The sequence below is a fragment of the Notolepis coatsorum genome (genome assembly GCF_963971535.1).
Source record: "Notolepis coatsorum genome assembly, chromosome: 13".
Lineage (NCBI taxonomy): Eukaryota > Metazoa > Chordata > Actinopteri > Aulopiformes > Paralepididae > Notolepis > Notolepis coatsorum.
The window spans coordinates 2,443,730-2,460,796 of record NC_140177.1 but is presented as its reverse complement, the minus strand read 5'-3'; the positions used below and the strand labels follow the sequence as shown (position 1 = coordinate 2,460,796).

At 42.5% G+C, this 17,067-nt stretch overlaps 1 protein-coding gene across 1 annotated transcript in view; it reads left to right on the top strand.

Moving 5' to 3' along the window:
- Positions 1-17,067, top strand: part of atp6v1c1b (ATPase H+ transporting V1 subunit C1b) — a 40,114-nt gene that overhangs the window by 22,783 nt on the left and 264 nt on the right. Inside the window, exons 10-13 of the mRNA XM_084327316.1 lie at positions 1,694-1,787; positions 3,718-3,815; positions 7,127-7,250; positions 14,827-17,067. The exon at positions 14,827-17,067 is cut by the window's right edge and continues 264 nt beyond it. Coding sequence (XP_084183442.1) covers positions 1,694-1,787; positions 3,718-3,815; positions 7,127-7,250; positions 14,827-14,925 — 415 coding nt within the window. The 3' untranslated portion in view covers positions 14,926-17,067. The remainder of the gene's footprint in view (positions 1-1,693; positions 1,788-3,717; positions 3,816-7,126; positions 7,251-14,826) is intronic.

The following is a 17,067-nucleotide window of genomic DNA, read 5'->3' as shown; positions in this document are numbered from 1 at the left end:
TGTAATAGTGTGTAATAGTGTGCAATAGTGTAATAGTGTAATAGTGTGTAATAGTGTAATAGTGTGTAATAGTGTAATAGTGTGTAATAGTGTGTAATAGTGTAATAGTGTAATAGTGTGTAATAGTGTAATAGTGTGTAATAGTGTAATAGTGCAATAGTGAAATAGTGTGTAATAGTGTAATAGTGTGTAATAGTGTAATAGTGGTATAGTGTGTAATAGTGTAATAGTGTAATAGTGTGTAATAGTGTAATAGTGTGTAATAGTGTAATAGTGTGTAATAGTGTAATAGTGTGTAATAGTGTAATAGTGTGTAATAGTGTGTAATAGTGTAATAGTGTGTAATAGTGTAATAGTGTGTAATAGTGTAATAGTGTAATAGTGTAATAGTGTGTAATAGTGTAATAGTGTAATAGTGTAATAGTGTAATAGTGTAATAGTGTAATAGTGTGTAATAGTGTAATAGTGTGTAATAGTGTGTAATAGTGTAATAGTGTAATAGTGTGTAATAGTGTAATAGTGTGTAATAGTGTAATAGTGTGTAATAGTGTGTAATAGTGTGTAATAGTGTAATAGTGTGTAATAGTGTAATAGTGTGTAATAGTGTAATAGTGCAATAGTGAAATAGTGTGTAATAGTGTAATAGTGTGTAATAGTGTAATAGTGGTATAGTGTGTAATAGTGTAATAGTGTAATAGTGTGTAATAGTGTAATAGTGTGTAATAGTGTAATAGTGTGTAATAGTGTAATAGTGTGTAATAGTGTAATAGTGTGTAATAGTGTGTAATAGTGTAATAGTGTGTAATAGTGTAATAGTGTGTAATAGTGTAATAGTGTAATAGTGTAATAGTGTGTAATAGTGTAATAGTGTAATAGTGTAATAGTGTGTAATAGTGTAATAGTGTAATAGTGTAATAGTGTGTAATAGTGTAATAGTGTGTAATAGTGTGTAATAGTGTAATAGTGTAATAGTGTGTAATAGTGTAATAGTGTGTAATAGTGTAATAGTGTGTAATAGTGTGTAATAGTGTAATAGTGTGTAATAGTGTGTAATAGTGTAATAGTGTGTAATAGTGTGTAATAGTGTGTAATAGTGTAATAGTGTAATAATGTGTAATAGTGTGTAATAGTGTAATAGTGTGTAATAGTGTAATAGTGTGTAATAGTGTAATAGTGTGTAATAGTGTAATAGTGTGTAATAGTGTGTAATAGTGTGTAATAGTGTAATAGTGTAATAGTGTGTAATAGTGTAATAGTGTGTAATAGTGTGTAATAGTGTGTAATAGTGTGTAATAGTGTAATATTGTGTAATAGTGTAATAGTGTAATAGTGTTGCGGGTTGTGTCATTGCACTCAGTAGGGATATCCTCTTTGATTGGTCTATGTTGACCACTCCCCCGATCCTTAGGCCGCGCCCCCTTTTTGTATCCTTTGAACCGTTTGTCATAGAGACTCGCGAGAGACCCTCTCCCCCGTTGGCCGGCGGTGCACAGGCGTCACCCACACTTTCACAATTTCCCCCGCGCGGAATTGTCTAGTTATTATTATTATTATGAACTCACCCACTGCCTTGTCTTGGGGCTCAGAATAGAGAGTGGGTAGTAAACGTGACTCTAACGCCTCTCAAACAGCCACGTCAATCGGCACCACGCAGGTATCTGATTGGGTCTCTCCCGCCTTGACCCGCCCCCAGGTTCACAGTGCGTGACTTCCAGTACAACGAGGGGGAGATGAAGGCGGACAAGGAGGAGATGACGCGCCTCTCCACCGACAAGAAGAAACAGTTTGTATGTCCGCTAGGGGTGTAATGATGCTTCGATTAATCTAAATGCATCGATTCTAATGTGACGATTCAACTGCATCGATTTTGAAAATGTTAGAATTGATTATAATCGAAATTAATCGAAATAATATATATATTTTTTTGTGTATTGTTTTTTTTGTTCCATTAACACTTTGGTTGCCACTTATTAACATGGTAAAACGTGGTTGAATGCCACCACCCACTTCAATGATGGCGCTCTAAACGCATAATCTCTGTCTTAAATTATGGCTATGTGTCTAATCTGCCTGTCGTTTATCAATGACTTGTTTGCAGTCAACATTGTCGAAACGGATTGTTTTTTTAATCGGTTCATTTCAGTTTTATAGTATTTTGAAAAGCCCTCGTTTTTCGGCCTATTTATGAATAGTTTTCAAATAAACGCTAGATTATCGATAGTATATGTGTACTTATGCACGCTATATAAGCGATCTGAAAAATATATTCTCTCATTTCATCAGCGCGCACACACACACACACATAGGGCACACGCTGATATATAGGTCAAAACAGATCCGATTACCCCAAGACTGGTAAAATAAATTGCTTACCTCAGATCAGATGTTCTCCAAAAAGATTATTCCAATTCCTGATCGCCATTCCAAATATCGATCACGTTAAATGATTCAGCGTTGGGTACTGTAAATATGTATTCCACGTTGTTTTGCGGCTCGGCGATCACTTGGATCCTTCAGTTGGCTTGACAGAAAAGTAAAATGAGGAAACTGCCCCCCCCCCCCCTTCATCAGTCTAATCTAATGGGGTGCAGTTACACAGGGAGAGACGATAGGGGGCGGTATTTTCCCAATGGAGCTCAGAGAGAGTCTGCAACACTAGCGTGAGGCTCGATTATTAATTAAATATTCATTCAAATCGCTAATAAAAAAAAATACGACAAACAAACGCTATATATAGCGTTGCTGGCATTCAACTGGCGGCATGAACTAACGACAAAACGTGTCCGTGGCACTCAAAGTGTTAATGCTGAGTGAATCAGTTCCCCCAGCCACATTTGTGTATTCAACATGATAGAAAATGAATCGAATCGAATCGATCGAATCGTGGTCAAATGAAGAGATTTCATGATGTATTGAATCATTGCCTGAATAATCGCAATCGAAATTAATCGTTGTGAGGTCGCATCGTTACACCCCTAATGTCCGCTGTTTTCCCCGCTGTTGGCACCTTGCATGGTCGCCTCCGCCGTTGGTGTGTGTGAATGGGTGAAATGTGAGGCGCAGATGTGTAAAGCACTTTGGATAAAGGCACTATATAAATGCAGCCATTTACCATTTACACCACAAAGTACAGTACATGACTGATACTGTAACATGGATTATGCATCAGGCATGTACACACACGGTGCTTTCCACTGCTCGATTACGTATACGAAAAAGGTCGTCTCGACTTGTCACCACAAATAACCTCAAGCTGTGATAAACACTACTGTAGTAGATAATGGTATTTGTTAGCGTTCCACTTGCACTCGGTGTGTGATGTGAGGTTTGGTTGTAATTAGTGATGCACCGATGTGAAAATTGTGGCCGATACCGATAACCGATATTAATATTGCTGTTCTGGCCGATACCGATATTTACCGATGTCGATATCTCTGTATAGAAAACACTTTTTTATGATAATCAAATAAAGAGCTATTTTCCAAAACGCAATTTTTTTTTACTTTTGTAACTTATTTTCAGAAATGACTGATATTTTGAAACTATTTAAGGCCAAAACATGTAAAAAGAAAAAAAAAGATTAACATTTTTTTTTTTTATAAATATCGGCCCTATCTTGATATCGGACCGATACCGATGTGTAAAGAAACGGTCATATCGGCCGATATATCGTGCATCACTAGTTGTAATCTATTCAAATGTCCACCGTCTCTCCAGGGACCCCTGGTTCGGTGGCTGAAAGTGAACTTCAGCGAGGCCTTCATCGCTTGGATCCACATAAAAGCACTGCAAGTGTTTGTGGAGTCGGTTTTGAGGTGAGTAATAAACTGCACAGGCTTTTGGGAAGTTCACCTAAAAAACGAAAGATTGTATTATTATTATTTTTAATAAGTAGCTCTATAGGTCGGTCGGTACAATTTCTCCACTCCCTAGCAGCCACAGGTTTCGCCCTAGGAGGCTGAAATTTGACATGTAGGTCAAGTGTGTGTGTGTCTGTGTGTGTGTGATTGATTGATTGAAAACTTTATCAACAGATTGCAGAATGGGTACAATACAGTACGGCTCAATACACACAATTGTTAAGGGGATGCAGACCAGAGAAAGACTTTCGTCTTGTTTACATCAGGGTCCCCCATTTTCAATTCATCGTAACATATATGACATACACGACATACAGATAGACAGTACTGCTACATCTATACATTTATGACATACAAGATTTGCAAATACAGTACTGTTTGTTATACAAAAAGAGTCCAGAAAAGGGAGTATATACATCTGACGTAAAAACTGTACATTGGAGGAGGTTGGGTGGGGGGGGGGGGGGGGGGTTGGGTAGGAGGGGTTGGGGGGGGGGAAACACTGTACAACTGTACAAGCAAGACTGTACATTGGAATATTGACAACCATACTAGGTAATTTACTGTACATTGGAGGGGGTTGGGGGGGGGGAACACTGTACAAACAAGCAAAACTGTACATTGGAATATTGACAACCATATTAGGTAAATTACTGTACATTGGAGGGGGTTGGGTTAGGACATTTACAGGGGCCAGTTTCGAATTGCAGTCCCCCGTAGGTGTTCTTTGAGAGTGTTTTTGAAAGTGGGTAGTGATTCACATTCCTTTACAGCTTTGGGTAGGGCGTTCCACATTGATGTGGCATAATTGCGAAACGTGTTTAGTCCCTTGTTTGAGCCGAATCTGGGTTTAACATGATTTGTGGAGCTCCCTCTGGTGTTGTGATCGTGGTATTCACTGACCTTTGGGAAGTATTTTGACATGTACATGGGTACCTTAGTGGTGTAGTGTATCTTGTAGACCAGGCCCATTGCAAGTTGCTGTACTCTGTCGTCTACTCTAAGCCATCCTAGGTTGTCAAAGTGGGCAGGGGTGAGGTGGGTTCTAGGAGTCAGGTCAAGCAGTAGTCTGACCAGTTTGTTTTGAGATGTTTGTAATTTTGTTTTTAGCGCCTTTGAGGTGCTTTGGTACCATGAGGTGCAAGCATAGTCGTAGTACCCTTGAATGAGTGCTCCTGCCAGAGTCTTCAGGGTATACTTGTTTACCAGAGAGGAGATCCGTGTGTGTGTGTGTGTGTGAAGGTGCATGTGTATGTTTGTGTCAGTTGGCTAAAAGGGGGCGTGGCAATGGGTGTGGTCTATCACAAAAGGTTGCAGCTATTGTGTAATTTTGGGTTGATGACACTTTCATTGATTGTTTGGAGGCAGAGTCTGTCCATCAGTCTGTCCATCCGTCCACTAAGAGGCAGAGTTGTGTCCATTTGCACCTTATTAAATATGTTTCTAAAGATGGTCCGTGCGCTCCAATACCTTCCTTTCTGATGTTGAAAATATACTCGTCATCATTATCCCTTATAGTGCTGTCAGGCAATTAGAAAAATGTATCTAATTAATTACAGGATTTGTAATTAATTAATCTAATTAACCGCATAACCATTTTAGGCCTGATATTCTATATTCTATAATCATATTTCAAATGGCATGTGTCCGGATGGCAGAATTCAGTACTGTATCTACAAAACCTTCTTTTTAATCATCTTCCATTTATTCATTTGCTTAGATTTTTCAGGTCTGGTCAATTTTAGCATGATGTTATTCAGTCACAATTTTTTTTATTGATATTCTCATTTGGTTCATTACAATTTACTCAAGCCTAGTAACAGACACAGTATTTCTGACACTGGGAATACATTCCCTGAGATCCATAGATGTCCCTAGAATCAGATACCAAGAACATGCAAATGGACCATATTACAAAAATAAGTCTGACTGTAAATGTGTATTCTACGTTCTTATGGAATGAATGAGATTAACAAATATTTAAAAAATAGTATTATTATTTTTTAATATATTTTGAGCCAATTTTCATAACGCGATAATTTGCTGTGTAATTAATTAATCTAATTAACGCGATAAACTGACAGCCCTAATTGAAATATATTTTCACCAAATACATCGCTTCCAATTTTAACACATTGACTTCCAGCCATTGTACCCATCATTATACCCAGTCTGCCACCGTTGAAAGTCTATGGAGATGTTTACCTTCTTTGCAGGGCTATAACTTTTTAAATGTTATTGCTATATTGACATTACTATGGCCCATTCAACATCGATTATCTATCGTTCCGGATGTGGGAACGTTATATTTTTGCATTCATACATTGTTGTGTTAATACCGTCTTGAATATAAGTATGTTTATAAGCTTTTCTGCTGTAAAACACTAGTTATAGGCTCAAACGCATATGATAGATTATCGATTGCCGTTTCTTTCCTATACACGCTATATTAAAAAATTCATATGTATATGATTGGTATACATTATGCTTCATCATGCGTGGAGGAAAGGGGGGGCGGGGGTCGTCTATAATTCCTTTATCGTCAGTAACGGCTTTATGTAGTATGGGTTGATATATTGATCAGACTGTTTGCAAACAAAGAAACGCACAATCAGGCTGAAAATAACGTTACTGTCCTCTTACCGTTCGCCGATGAGACTGGAAGAAAAATATCCCAATTATTTGACGCCGATCGCCTAGATCCATTTCCGGTTTGTATGGCGCAATAAACGCCGAAATCATATCGATTATTGCGTTATGGAAGCGATCCAAATGCACGCCAGTGTTTGTCTGTAGTCCCGTAGCAAGATATTACTGCCGGAGGGATTTCCTCGACGCACCGATCACAACTTCCACAAGTTTTGAGAGTGTAACTCGCCCGACCATCCACCAGGTGGCGGTATTGAGGCGTTGCAATCTCATTCAGGGTCCCGCTGCAGCACCGGAGGTTGGCTGGATGAATTATGAATGCCATGGCGAAAAAATGAAATATTGATTTTAAAAAACGGCTTTCGCCGTTCTTGGCGTTCAACACATGGCAGGCAAACGCGGCGTAACTCGTTCTTGGCGCAGGATGTGTTAATGGTATTTCTACTTGTAATATTTCTTCCATGTGCTTGTGTCCATATTATAGATAGAGGGAGATGGACGTTTCAGAGCCGTCTTTTTCAATGCGGCAGCGTCGGAGGCGTTGCTTATGTCAAGAGAGAGAACCAACACTTTTGATTGGTGGGTCACTATGTCAGTCGTTCTCGTCTCTCCCACAGATACGGTCTGCCGGTGAACTTCCAGGCCATGCTGCTGCAGCCCAACAAGAAGAACATGAAGAAGCTCCGAGAGGTGCTGTACGAGCTGTACAAACACCTGGACAGCAGCGCCGCCATCATCGACGTAAGTCTCCTGACTCTTGTCAACACTGTGCACAGAGGGGGGGGGGTGTTGTTACCTGTTGTTACCTGTGTCTCCTCTCTGTTGTTACCTGTGTCTCCTCTCTGTTGTTACCTGTTGTTACCTGTTGTTACCTGTTGTTACCTGTTTCTCCTCTCTGTTGTTACCTGTTGTTACCTGTTGTTACCTGTGTCTCCTCTCTGCTGTTATCTGTTGTTACCTGTGTCTCCTCTCTGTTGTTACCTGTTGTTACCTGTTTCTCCTCTCTGTTGTTACCTGTTGTTACCTGTGTCTCCTCCCTGTTGTTACCTGTGTCTCCCCTGTTGTTACCAGTTGTTACCTGTTGTTACCTGTGTCTCCTCTCTGTTGTTACCTGTTGTTACCTGTGTCTCCTCCCTGTTGTTACCTGTTGTTACCTGTGTCTCCTCCCTGTTGTTACCTGTTTCTCCTCTCTAGTGTTACCTGTTGTTACCTGTTGTTACCTGTGTCTCCTCTCTTGTTACCTGTGTCTCCTCTCTGTTGTTACCTGTTGTTACCTGTGTCTCCTCTCTGTTGTTACCTGTTGTTACCTGTGTCTCCTCTCTTGTTACCTGTGTCTCCTCTCTTGTTACCTGTTGTTACCTGTGTCTCCTCTCTTGTTACCTGTGTCTCCTCTCTGTTGTTACCTGTGTCTCCTCTCTAGTGTTACCTGTGTCTCCTCCCTGTTGTTACCTGTTGTTACCTGTGTCTCCTCTCTGTTACCTGTTGTTACCTGTTGTTACCTGTGTCTCCTCTCTGTTGTTACCTGTTGTTACCTGTTGTTACCTGTGTCTCCTCTCTGTTGTTACCTGTTGTTACCTGTTGTTACCTGTGTCTGCTCTCTAGTGTTACCTGTTGTTACCTGTGTCTCCTCTCTGTTGTTACCTGTTGTAGCGGCTATCTTGATGTTCTGATAGACGCTTGTAACTGAGGGGTACAATTCCCTGACTGTATTGATAAGTATGGTATCATTAAACCACTACCGCTTTATGTACTTTAATTACTGGCCATACAGTACACGATATATGAATATGATGAACACTTCCCACAATGAAATCGGTTCCAGTCAAAGGTATAATTCAAGTATTTAATGGAGCAAAAGGTACATAGGATACTTTACATTATTCTTTGAATGCACTTGTAAGGCAAAGGAGTATGCGTAGGCAAATCAATAACGAATGTCCATTCTCTGGTTACGCAGGAGGTAATTATACAACCTGAATCTTAGGGAATTATATCTATGGTACACTAGTAATATAGCGGGAGATACTGGAAGGGGTTCCCCCTGGTTGTAAGCCAGCAGGGTAGAAGATCTGTCGGTAGTAGAACGTCTGGTCAACGATGACTAAGGAGACCTCAGGTACAGAAGCCGGTGCAGTAGCCTCTTGATCCACAGACGAATACAGCTTGGTTCTCTTGTAGACTGTAGCTCCACAGTGAAGAAAGCTAGTCGGCCTCAGGCTCTCTGAGACGCCGACTCGACTTGACTCCTCGCGGGGTAAATCCAACACGTGCAGGCGTCGGCGATTATCCGCTCCATAAATCACAGGACCAAAGCAAATATATTCCAGCCGCAAAGGGCTATGTAGTCGTCGGGTAGATTAATCCAGTGTACATGTCCATACGGTTCTCGTCTAGGTCTCCTCGGGTGAAAGCGCCATGTGGTCAGCCCAGCCTGGATAAGAACTCTAGCTAATACGAAGAAGCGTTGGAGATGCTGGTCACTGTAGAACTTTAACCGCACGATACACTATACACAAATAGACTATTATTGACTTAATAGAAATATGTCGCACTCGACGGTATAGCGCCAAACTCTGACAATTCAGTTATTAATTCGCACGCGGTCTCAATGCTCTATTCTGGGGCCAAACAGGCCATACTTCACCGCACGTTGTATCGTGGGTGAGGCTTCAACTTATTGGTAACATACTAAAAGGACGAAGGGTAGGAAGGGTAAGGGGCTTCTATATTCACCTGCGCCGTATTTATACGCACGGTGAACAAACTAGTTCCAATCTCATTTCTGTCGCGTATCCCTGGGCAAGGCCGGGCATGTCCAGACACATCTTGACGGTGACTTTGAACCTGGCTCCGGAGGCCGGTCCCTGGCGCCGGTGGACCGCTGTCCAATAGGAGAATGAACTATTATGGTCTGGGCTAAAGGGATATTCCGTGTATATGTACAAGGAATATACAGGGGATATCAAACGATATACAAATACTATGCAATATATATCAATAAATAAATATATATATTCGGTTTAATCTGATCCTTTGTAACAACGCTCGTTGGGTGCGGGGATTCCTCGTCTTTGACGCGCAATTAGAAAAAACACAATGTCGAGTCCGTGTCACCTGCCGTTGGGTGAAGTTCCCATTTAATTGAAGTATTCAACTTAATACATGTGATGAGCCAAACAATAATTTCTGCATAATGCTGTTAATAATACTGAAAACGAGCGAGGGTACGTGCGTGTGTTCGTGCGGTAAAAAACGTGAGATCTCTCCGTCACCCATACCTAGATACCTTGATTGACATAGCCTACACCTGTGCCTTTATTCAAAACATATGCGCTCCGTGCTGCCACCCAGTGCTCCGTGCTGCCACCCAGTGATGAACTTAACAAACTACAAACTAAGCACAAAAACCATCAAATAGCTCCTACACACCGGCCCCAAATGTGAAGGTGGAAAACAATTACATTAAAGAAGAAAAAAGGAGCTATAACAAATGTTCTTGGTTCTTCTCTGAGCCAGAGGTTACCAGCACGTAACTCAACGTTGGGTCGTGACCTTTACCGCCAGACCTTACACTGCTTCTTGAAGCAGAAAGAGCTTGGATATGGGCCGCTCCAAATGCCCTGTCTTGGTCTTCAACCGTACTGCCCGTACAAGCCCTTTGCCCATCGCTGTGAGAATGTCTGGGGTATGGGGTCATCCCAAGACATGTTCCTTCGACACATTTCTTGCAACAACAGTTTTGGTAGCAAGGTGAATGGTGACGAGAACCCCAACTGGTCACTGGGACTGACGATTGGAAAGATTCCACGTCTGGTGTGTGCTTGCTTTTCCACTCTCAGTCTTTCCTTCTTTGGGTGGCACACCCAGTGATGAGGGCGATACCACACACTGCCATTTTTGTAGTCCGGCTGGACTTGAGGCACAATTTCTCCGTAGCCACTGTCAATCGTATGAGTAAGAAAATCTGTGTACTCATTTTGGTAGCCCTTATTCCGTTCAAACTTTATTTTCAGACTCTGAAGGTGCTGTTCCACAATGCACCTGTTGTTTGGCATGGTGATGTCATCCATTTTAAAAGACAAGTCCATGCAATAATGTCCTTCCTGCATGCAAATAGACTTCTCCAAGATCTCCATAAAACTTTGGTCCTCTCTTGACATCTCCTGCTGCTCCTCCAGTGACTTCTCGTTTAACTCTTGGTTGTACTGAGAGACCAACAGCTCCTCCAGTTTGACAATGGATGTCCTATTGGCTATATGGTCGAGCAGCTTCTCTGACAACCATTATTACCCCTCAAAGGACCATTGACGACCCACCCCAATAGGGTCTTCACGGCATAAGGTCCATCACCTTGGCTGTTGATAATTTCCCAGGGTTCCATGAGTTTTGATGCATTAGCTCCAATCAAAAGTTCAACATCAGCGTCCAATTCTGGGATCCTGATACCCTTCAGATATTCCCATTTTTCAATATCTTGCCGAGTAGGGATGTTACTCTTTGAAACAGGGATTGTTTCATGTGTGAACGTTTCTGGGAGCTCCATAAAGTGGTTATTATCCAACTTGGACACTTCCAGTCCTGTAAGGATTTGGCTTTCAATGACCTTTTCTTGACCCATAGTGCGCATAAGAATGTTGGTCTTTGTACCCTGTAGATTCAGCTTCTTCATAAGATGGTTGGTACAGAAGGTTGCTGTACTTCCTGGGTCTAAGAAGGCGTAGGTCTGCAGCGCTCCATTTCCTTTCTTGGATCTCAACTGTACTGGAACAATGGAAAGGGTACAGTCGTGGTCTCCGGCCCCAGTACAACCACATGCCTGAAGAGACACAAGTGCACTACTGACTGGTGTTTCTTGTGACTTGGTCAATTTGTCGTTGTTGTGGACATGCAGAATAGTCGGGTGTTTAAGATTGCATTCATCACAGGTCAGACGACTTCTGCATTCCTTACTCATGTGGCCAGACTTCAAGCATCCAAAACAAATTCCTTTTCCTCTCAGAAAATCAATTTTCTCCCTTTGAGAAATCATATTCAGTTTAAAACACTTAGAAAATGGATGTGACTCTTCACAATAGAGGCAGGCCTCTGAGGACAACTCCTTAGTTACGGTAGGCTGCTTTGGCATCATGTGCACTGTGGGCACAGTTTCAGCTTGGTTGGTTGCGATGGTTATTGCAAAACTGCTTCCTTTAATGCTGCTCCTGGGTAGCGGCCGTCGCTCATTATCTACAGGCTTTAATGTGATGCTTGGTCGTGCATCTGAAATGTCACCAAAATGGGATGAGACAATATTTTGACCCCCCCCCCCCCCCCCCCCCCCCCCCCCCCCCAAACCCAATAAACCCCCACCCTCTGGGAAGGTGGCCCTGTAGCCTTGCCGTTCCTTGTATCTCACAAGCTGTAGACCTCCATCTTTCCCGCAGCTTGTATGGCCATTTCATCATAACATTCCTCATGTTTGATGGAACGTTCATCTCCTCCATGTACTGTATCTCTGTTATAGCGTTGCAGCACCCTCTTAGGAACAGCGTGAACTCCTGCAGCGCCTCTACATCCTCTGCTTTAACAACAGGCCAGCGAAAGGCTTTTTCCATGTAGGCTGTTGCTATCCTGTGCTCATTACCAAAGTGTTCTTTCAAAAGACCTTTTGCTCTTTGATATCCTTGTTGTGGTGGCATGTGTAAGCAGCTTCGCACCAGCTCTCTGGGCTTCCCCCTGGTGTACTGCTCCAGAAAATACAAACAGTCTTGATAACTGCATGTTACCTCTTCAACACAATGTTCAACTGTCCTAACAAAGGAAATGAAGTGCAATGGATCACCATCAAATACGGTTATATCTCTTTTTGGTAAAGTAGATAACATTTGCTGTTGAATGAGCAATGTGGTGAGTTCATTCTGCCTTTGCATGATTCCACAAATGGCATCCTGGTCCACTGTATTTTGCACTGCAGCGTTCTGTGTAGATTGTCGTTCCTGTGCAGCCACTGACCTACGAGGTGCAGCAGTGGAGGCTGTGAAAGCGTTTTGAGACTGATGCTTTAGAGTAGTGGTGAGAGACGTCCCAGTGTTTGGTTGCCACTGTGGCATGAGAGTAGTATCCTTTGCTTGTGGAATTCCATGATGTTGTACTTTCTCCTGAAAGTGTGTGTGCATATTCACCTTTGGTCGCACATCATATGTGGAAAAGATAGGTGGCGCTCTTGAGCCTTGATCCGAAATCAGGGTGTTCTCCTTCGGCACAAATGCAGTTGCCTGTAGGTTGAATGGACCTGTCTCAAAACCCTGCCCTCTTTTCTTGATCCTCCAATCACAGCTGTCGCTTACCTCTGACTTCCTCGTACAAACACAGCAACAGCTGTGATTGGAGGATCAAGAAAAGGGGCAGGGTTTGAGACAGGTCTATTGAGGTCTCAGCTCTTTAATAGATTTGCTCAGGTAGGAATTCATTCCATCTGAAAGGGCCTTTCCTCCAACAGCACTGCCTTCCAGCACAGAAAGTCTTGCAGTAACAACAGCCATTTGTGTATCAAGCTCCAGTTGCTCCTTGACTTTTCTGAGTTTCTCTTGTTCCTGTCTGAGTTTCTCCTCTTGTGCCTCTATTTCATGTTTCCTTTGTAGAGCAGCGGTTTGCTCCATTAAAGCCGCTTTCTCTGCCATGGCATTTAAGCGTGCAGATTCAGTACTAGAACCTGATGCTCTACTGGCATTGCTTCTTCTGCTTGACCTTTTACTAGACACATTAGACGCACTGTCTCCAGCTTTAATTTCCTCATGCAAATCAGATTAAATTTTTTCCAATTCAGCATTATCATCATTGACCTGAAAAATCCCATTTTCGCTCAACCATGTTGATACTTCATTTACAAATGTATCATTTGTTTCCTTTGTTGCATAAAACCATTCGTCCTGCTTTCTCTGCGTATCCTCAGTTGTAGGATACTCAGTCATCAATGTATTATGTGCCTCAGAGGCAACTTGACATAGAGCTTTGAACTGTTTTAGATTTTGGTGCACAAGATTTACATTGTCATTGGAAACTAGTAGAGTGATGATTTCCCTTTTCAATTTCCTTGCTTGTGTACAATATGCATTTCTGTCCGTTTGGAGCCTTTCAATCAAAATTGATAATCCCTTTAAAGAAGGCTTTCTTATTCTTGGCTCACAAACATTTTGCCCTTGGCTGGGCTCCACAATATCATGACGTAAACTCATTTTTGATAATACGTACTGTTCCTTTAAGAGACTGGAGTCTCTCGTGAAAAAAAGTCAATACAATAACAACAAAACGTTCAATGCTGCTGCTCCATTAGCAAGCAACCCAGTGCGATACACTAACCATTCCTCCTTTGGTGTGCTATCTCGGGATGATGATCTTTATCCAGAAGCAGCATTCCAAGCCAGGTTCCAAAATCCTCCATTGTCCAAGTAAGATCGGGTTTTTACTTGTGTAGCGGCTATCTTGATGTTCTGATAGACGCTCGGTTGGGTGCGGGGATTCCTCGTCTTTGACGCGCAATTAGAAAAAACACAATGTCGAGTCCGTGTCACCTGCCGTTGGGTGAAGTTCCCATTTAATTGAAGTATTCAACTTAATACATGTGATGAGCCAAACAATAATTTCTGCATAATGCTGTTAATAATACTGAAAACGAGCGAGGGTACGTGCGTGTGTTCGTGCGGTAAAAACCGTGAGATCTCTCCGTCACCCATACCTAGATACCTTGATTGACATAGCCTACACCTGTGCCTTTATTCAAACATATGCGCTCCGTGCTGCCACCCAGTGATGAACTTAACAAACTACAAACTAAGCACAAAAACCATCAAATAGCTCCTACACCTGTTGTTACCTGTGTCTCCTCTCTAGTGTTACCTGTTGTTACCTGTTGTTACCTGTGTCTCTCTGTTGTTACCTGTTGTTACCTCTTGTTACCTGTGTCTCCTCTCTGTTGTTACCTGTGTCTCCTCTCTGTTGTTACCTGTGTCTCCTCTCTGTTGTTACCTGTTGTTACCTGTGTCTCCTCTGTTGTTACCTGTTGTTACCTGTGTCTCCTCTCTTGTTACCTGTTGTTACCTGTGTCTCCTCTCTTGTTACCTGTTGTTACCTGTTTCTCCTCTCTAGTGTTACCTGTTGTTACCTGTGTCTCCTCTCTGTTGTTACCTGTTGTTACCTGTGTCTCCTCTCTCTTGTTACCTGTTGTTACCTGTGTCTCCTCTCTTGTTACCTGTTGTTACCTGTGTCTCCTCTCTTGTTACCTGTTGTTACCTGTGTCTCCTCTCTTGTTACCTGTTGTTACCTGTGTCTCTGCCCGCAGGTCGCCATGGACATCCCGGGTCTGAACCTGAGCCAGCAGGAGTACTACCCCTACGTTTACTACAAGGTCGACTGCGCCCTGCTGGACTTCAAACTGTAAACAACACGTCCTTTAACCATCGCTCTCGTCTGCTCCACGGAATCCCACTCCCGCTGTGAACGTGCTCCGATGTGACGCTCAAATCCTTTAATTTATTCATTTATTGTTTTCATTCCTCTCTCGGTCTCTGTCTTTTCTGTCTCTTGTTTCTCTCCATCTTTCTCTTTCTTTCTCTCGTTCTTTCTCTCTCTCTCTCTCTCATTATTTGCATTCCTGACACGATCCTGGGCCCATATTTTAAAAAATTAATAAATAAATAAAAAGGCTTCTAGGAATAGGAACGGAGATTGAAGATTATTGGTCAATGTCATGCGGTGGCATAAAGAGATGGGCTTAAGTCAGATTGTCATTTCGAATGAGGACCATTTACGGGTACGACTGTCACGTACAAAACGGTCTACGCGGTCCTCATTCCAAAGGTCTGCACGGTCTCACTTAGTGCATCTTCAAGAGGCGAGGCTCAATTCTGGAGCTACAATTCTTAAGACATTTTACGCAAAAGGGGCCTGGGCCTCTATTCACGGAGCTTTTGAAAGGCTGATCTAGAGTCTGCCTCTGTCTCCTCTTAGTTTGAGTGAGGTCATGAAGATGAGGTTCTGGTCACTGACCCCAGACCAGCACTCTTTCTTCTACTCTGGAAGAGCTTTGTGAATACGGGACACTCTTTTTTGTCCTCTCGTTCTCTCCTCTTTCCCCACTTTGTTCTTTTACTGTGTAAGTTACTGGCTTGTTGTTGTTTTATTCCTGCTCAAAGGGTGAACCTTCTCCCGTGGGGACTCCCGAAACACTTGGTATCTCACGTATAAACCCACCCCATCGTAACCTTAACCTCAATGGACCTCATCACGTCCACCCTAACTGCCCTTTGGACAAGGTACAATGGCGCGGTACATTGTGCGAATACATGAGATACCACGTTTTCCGCAAGTCCCATTCTCTATGTGGCAAAAAAGGAAGTGCTCTGTACTACTGTGCATATTGTTGTTGTTGTTGTTGTTGTTTTAGCTGCGACCAGCACCTCTATAAACCACGGTTGGTTGGTCCACAGAAATGTCCCCACCGCCATAGGCTTCATCCTAGGAGGCTGAAATTTGGCGTGGAGGTCAAGTGTGTGTGAGGGTGTGTGTGTGTGTGTGTGTGTGTGTGTGTGTGTGAGTGAGTGAGTGAGGGTGTGTTCATGCCAGTTGACTAAAAGGGGGTGTGGCCTATGGCTAAAAGGTCCCAGCTATTGCGACTTTGCGCTTGTTTTCTGCCCTACTTAACATTTTACCGTCTTAAAAAAGTAACAAATGTACATGTTCAGTGGGGAAAACGAATACATGTCAGTTTATTTAAAGGACTCCAAAATGAATTGATACATTTTTTTTTCCAGTTTTTTTGAAAGGTGCCGTGTTTCTAGCTTTGTGTGTGTGTGTGCGTGCGTGTGGAATGTCTATTTAGAAGTACTGTAGATCTACGTGACAAAATGTTGCTGTATTTTCCCCTCACCTGAGTTCCACCCCCCCCCCCCCCCCCCCCCCATATCATGTGAAATTCTGAGACGGGTCATTTTTTATCAGGAAGCAATATGTTTGCGATGTCCATGGCTGTGTTATAGTACACGGGACCGGTCTTCAGATTCCAGAACCGGTCTTCAGATCCAGAACCGGTCTCAGGACCACATTTTGAAGGTCTCCGTCTCGGCTCATTGTAATCGACCGCATTTGGACTCTTGTCTTGACTCCGGTTTCTGACATCACTGACTCTGATTTCTGCTGTTTCAAGACCAGCAGCGGAGCACAAAATAAAGGTTGTGTGTGTGTCACAGTTATTACCCTTCTGCCCAGCATGGTGGTTTTAGTTAACCCTTTCACTGTCACACTACAGAAGGTTAACCCTTTACTATCACACTACCGTCGGTTAACCTTCTGTAGTGTGATAGTAAAGGGTATGTGGCAGTGAAAGGGTTTAACCTTCTGTACTAGTGTGGCAGTGAAAGGGTTAACCTGCTGTGTATTGTCGCAGTGAAAGGGTTAACCGCATGGTAGTGCGGCAGTGAAAGGGTTAATGGTTGGTTGGTATGGGGTACACACAGACACACACACACAGAGGGCTTTTTATAGCCAGTTAACAGAGAAATTGTGTAAATTTTTTGCCACAAAT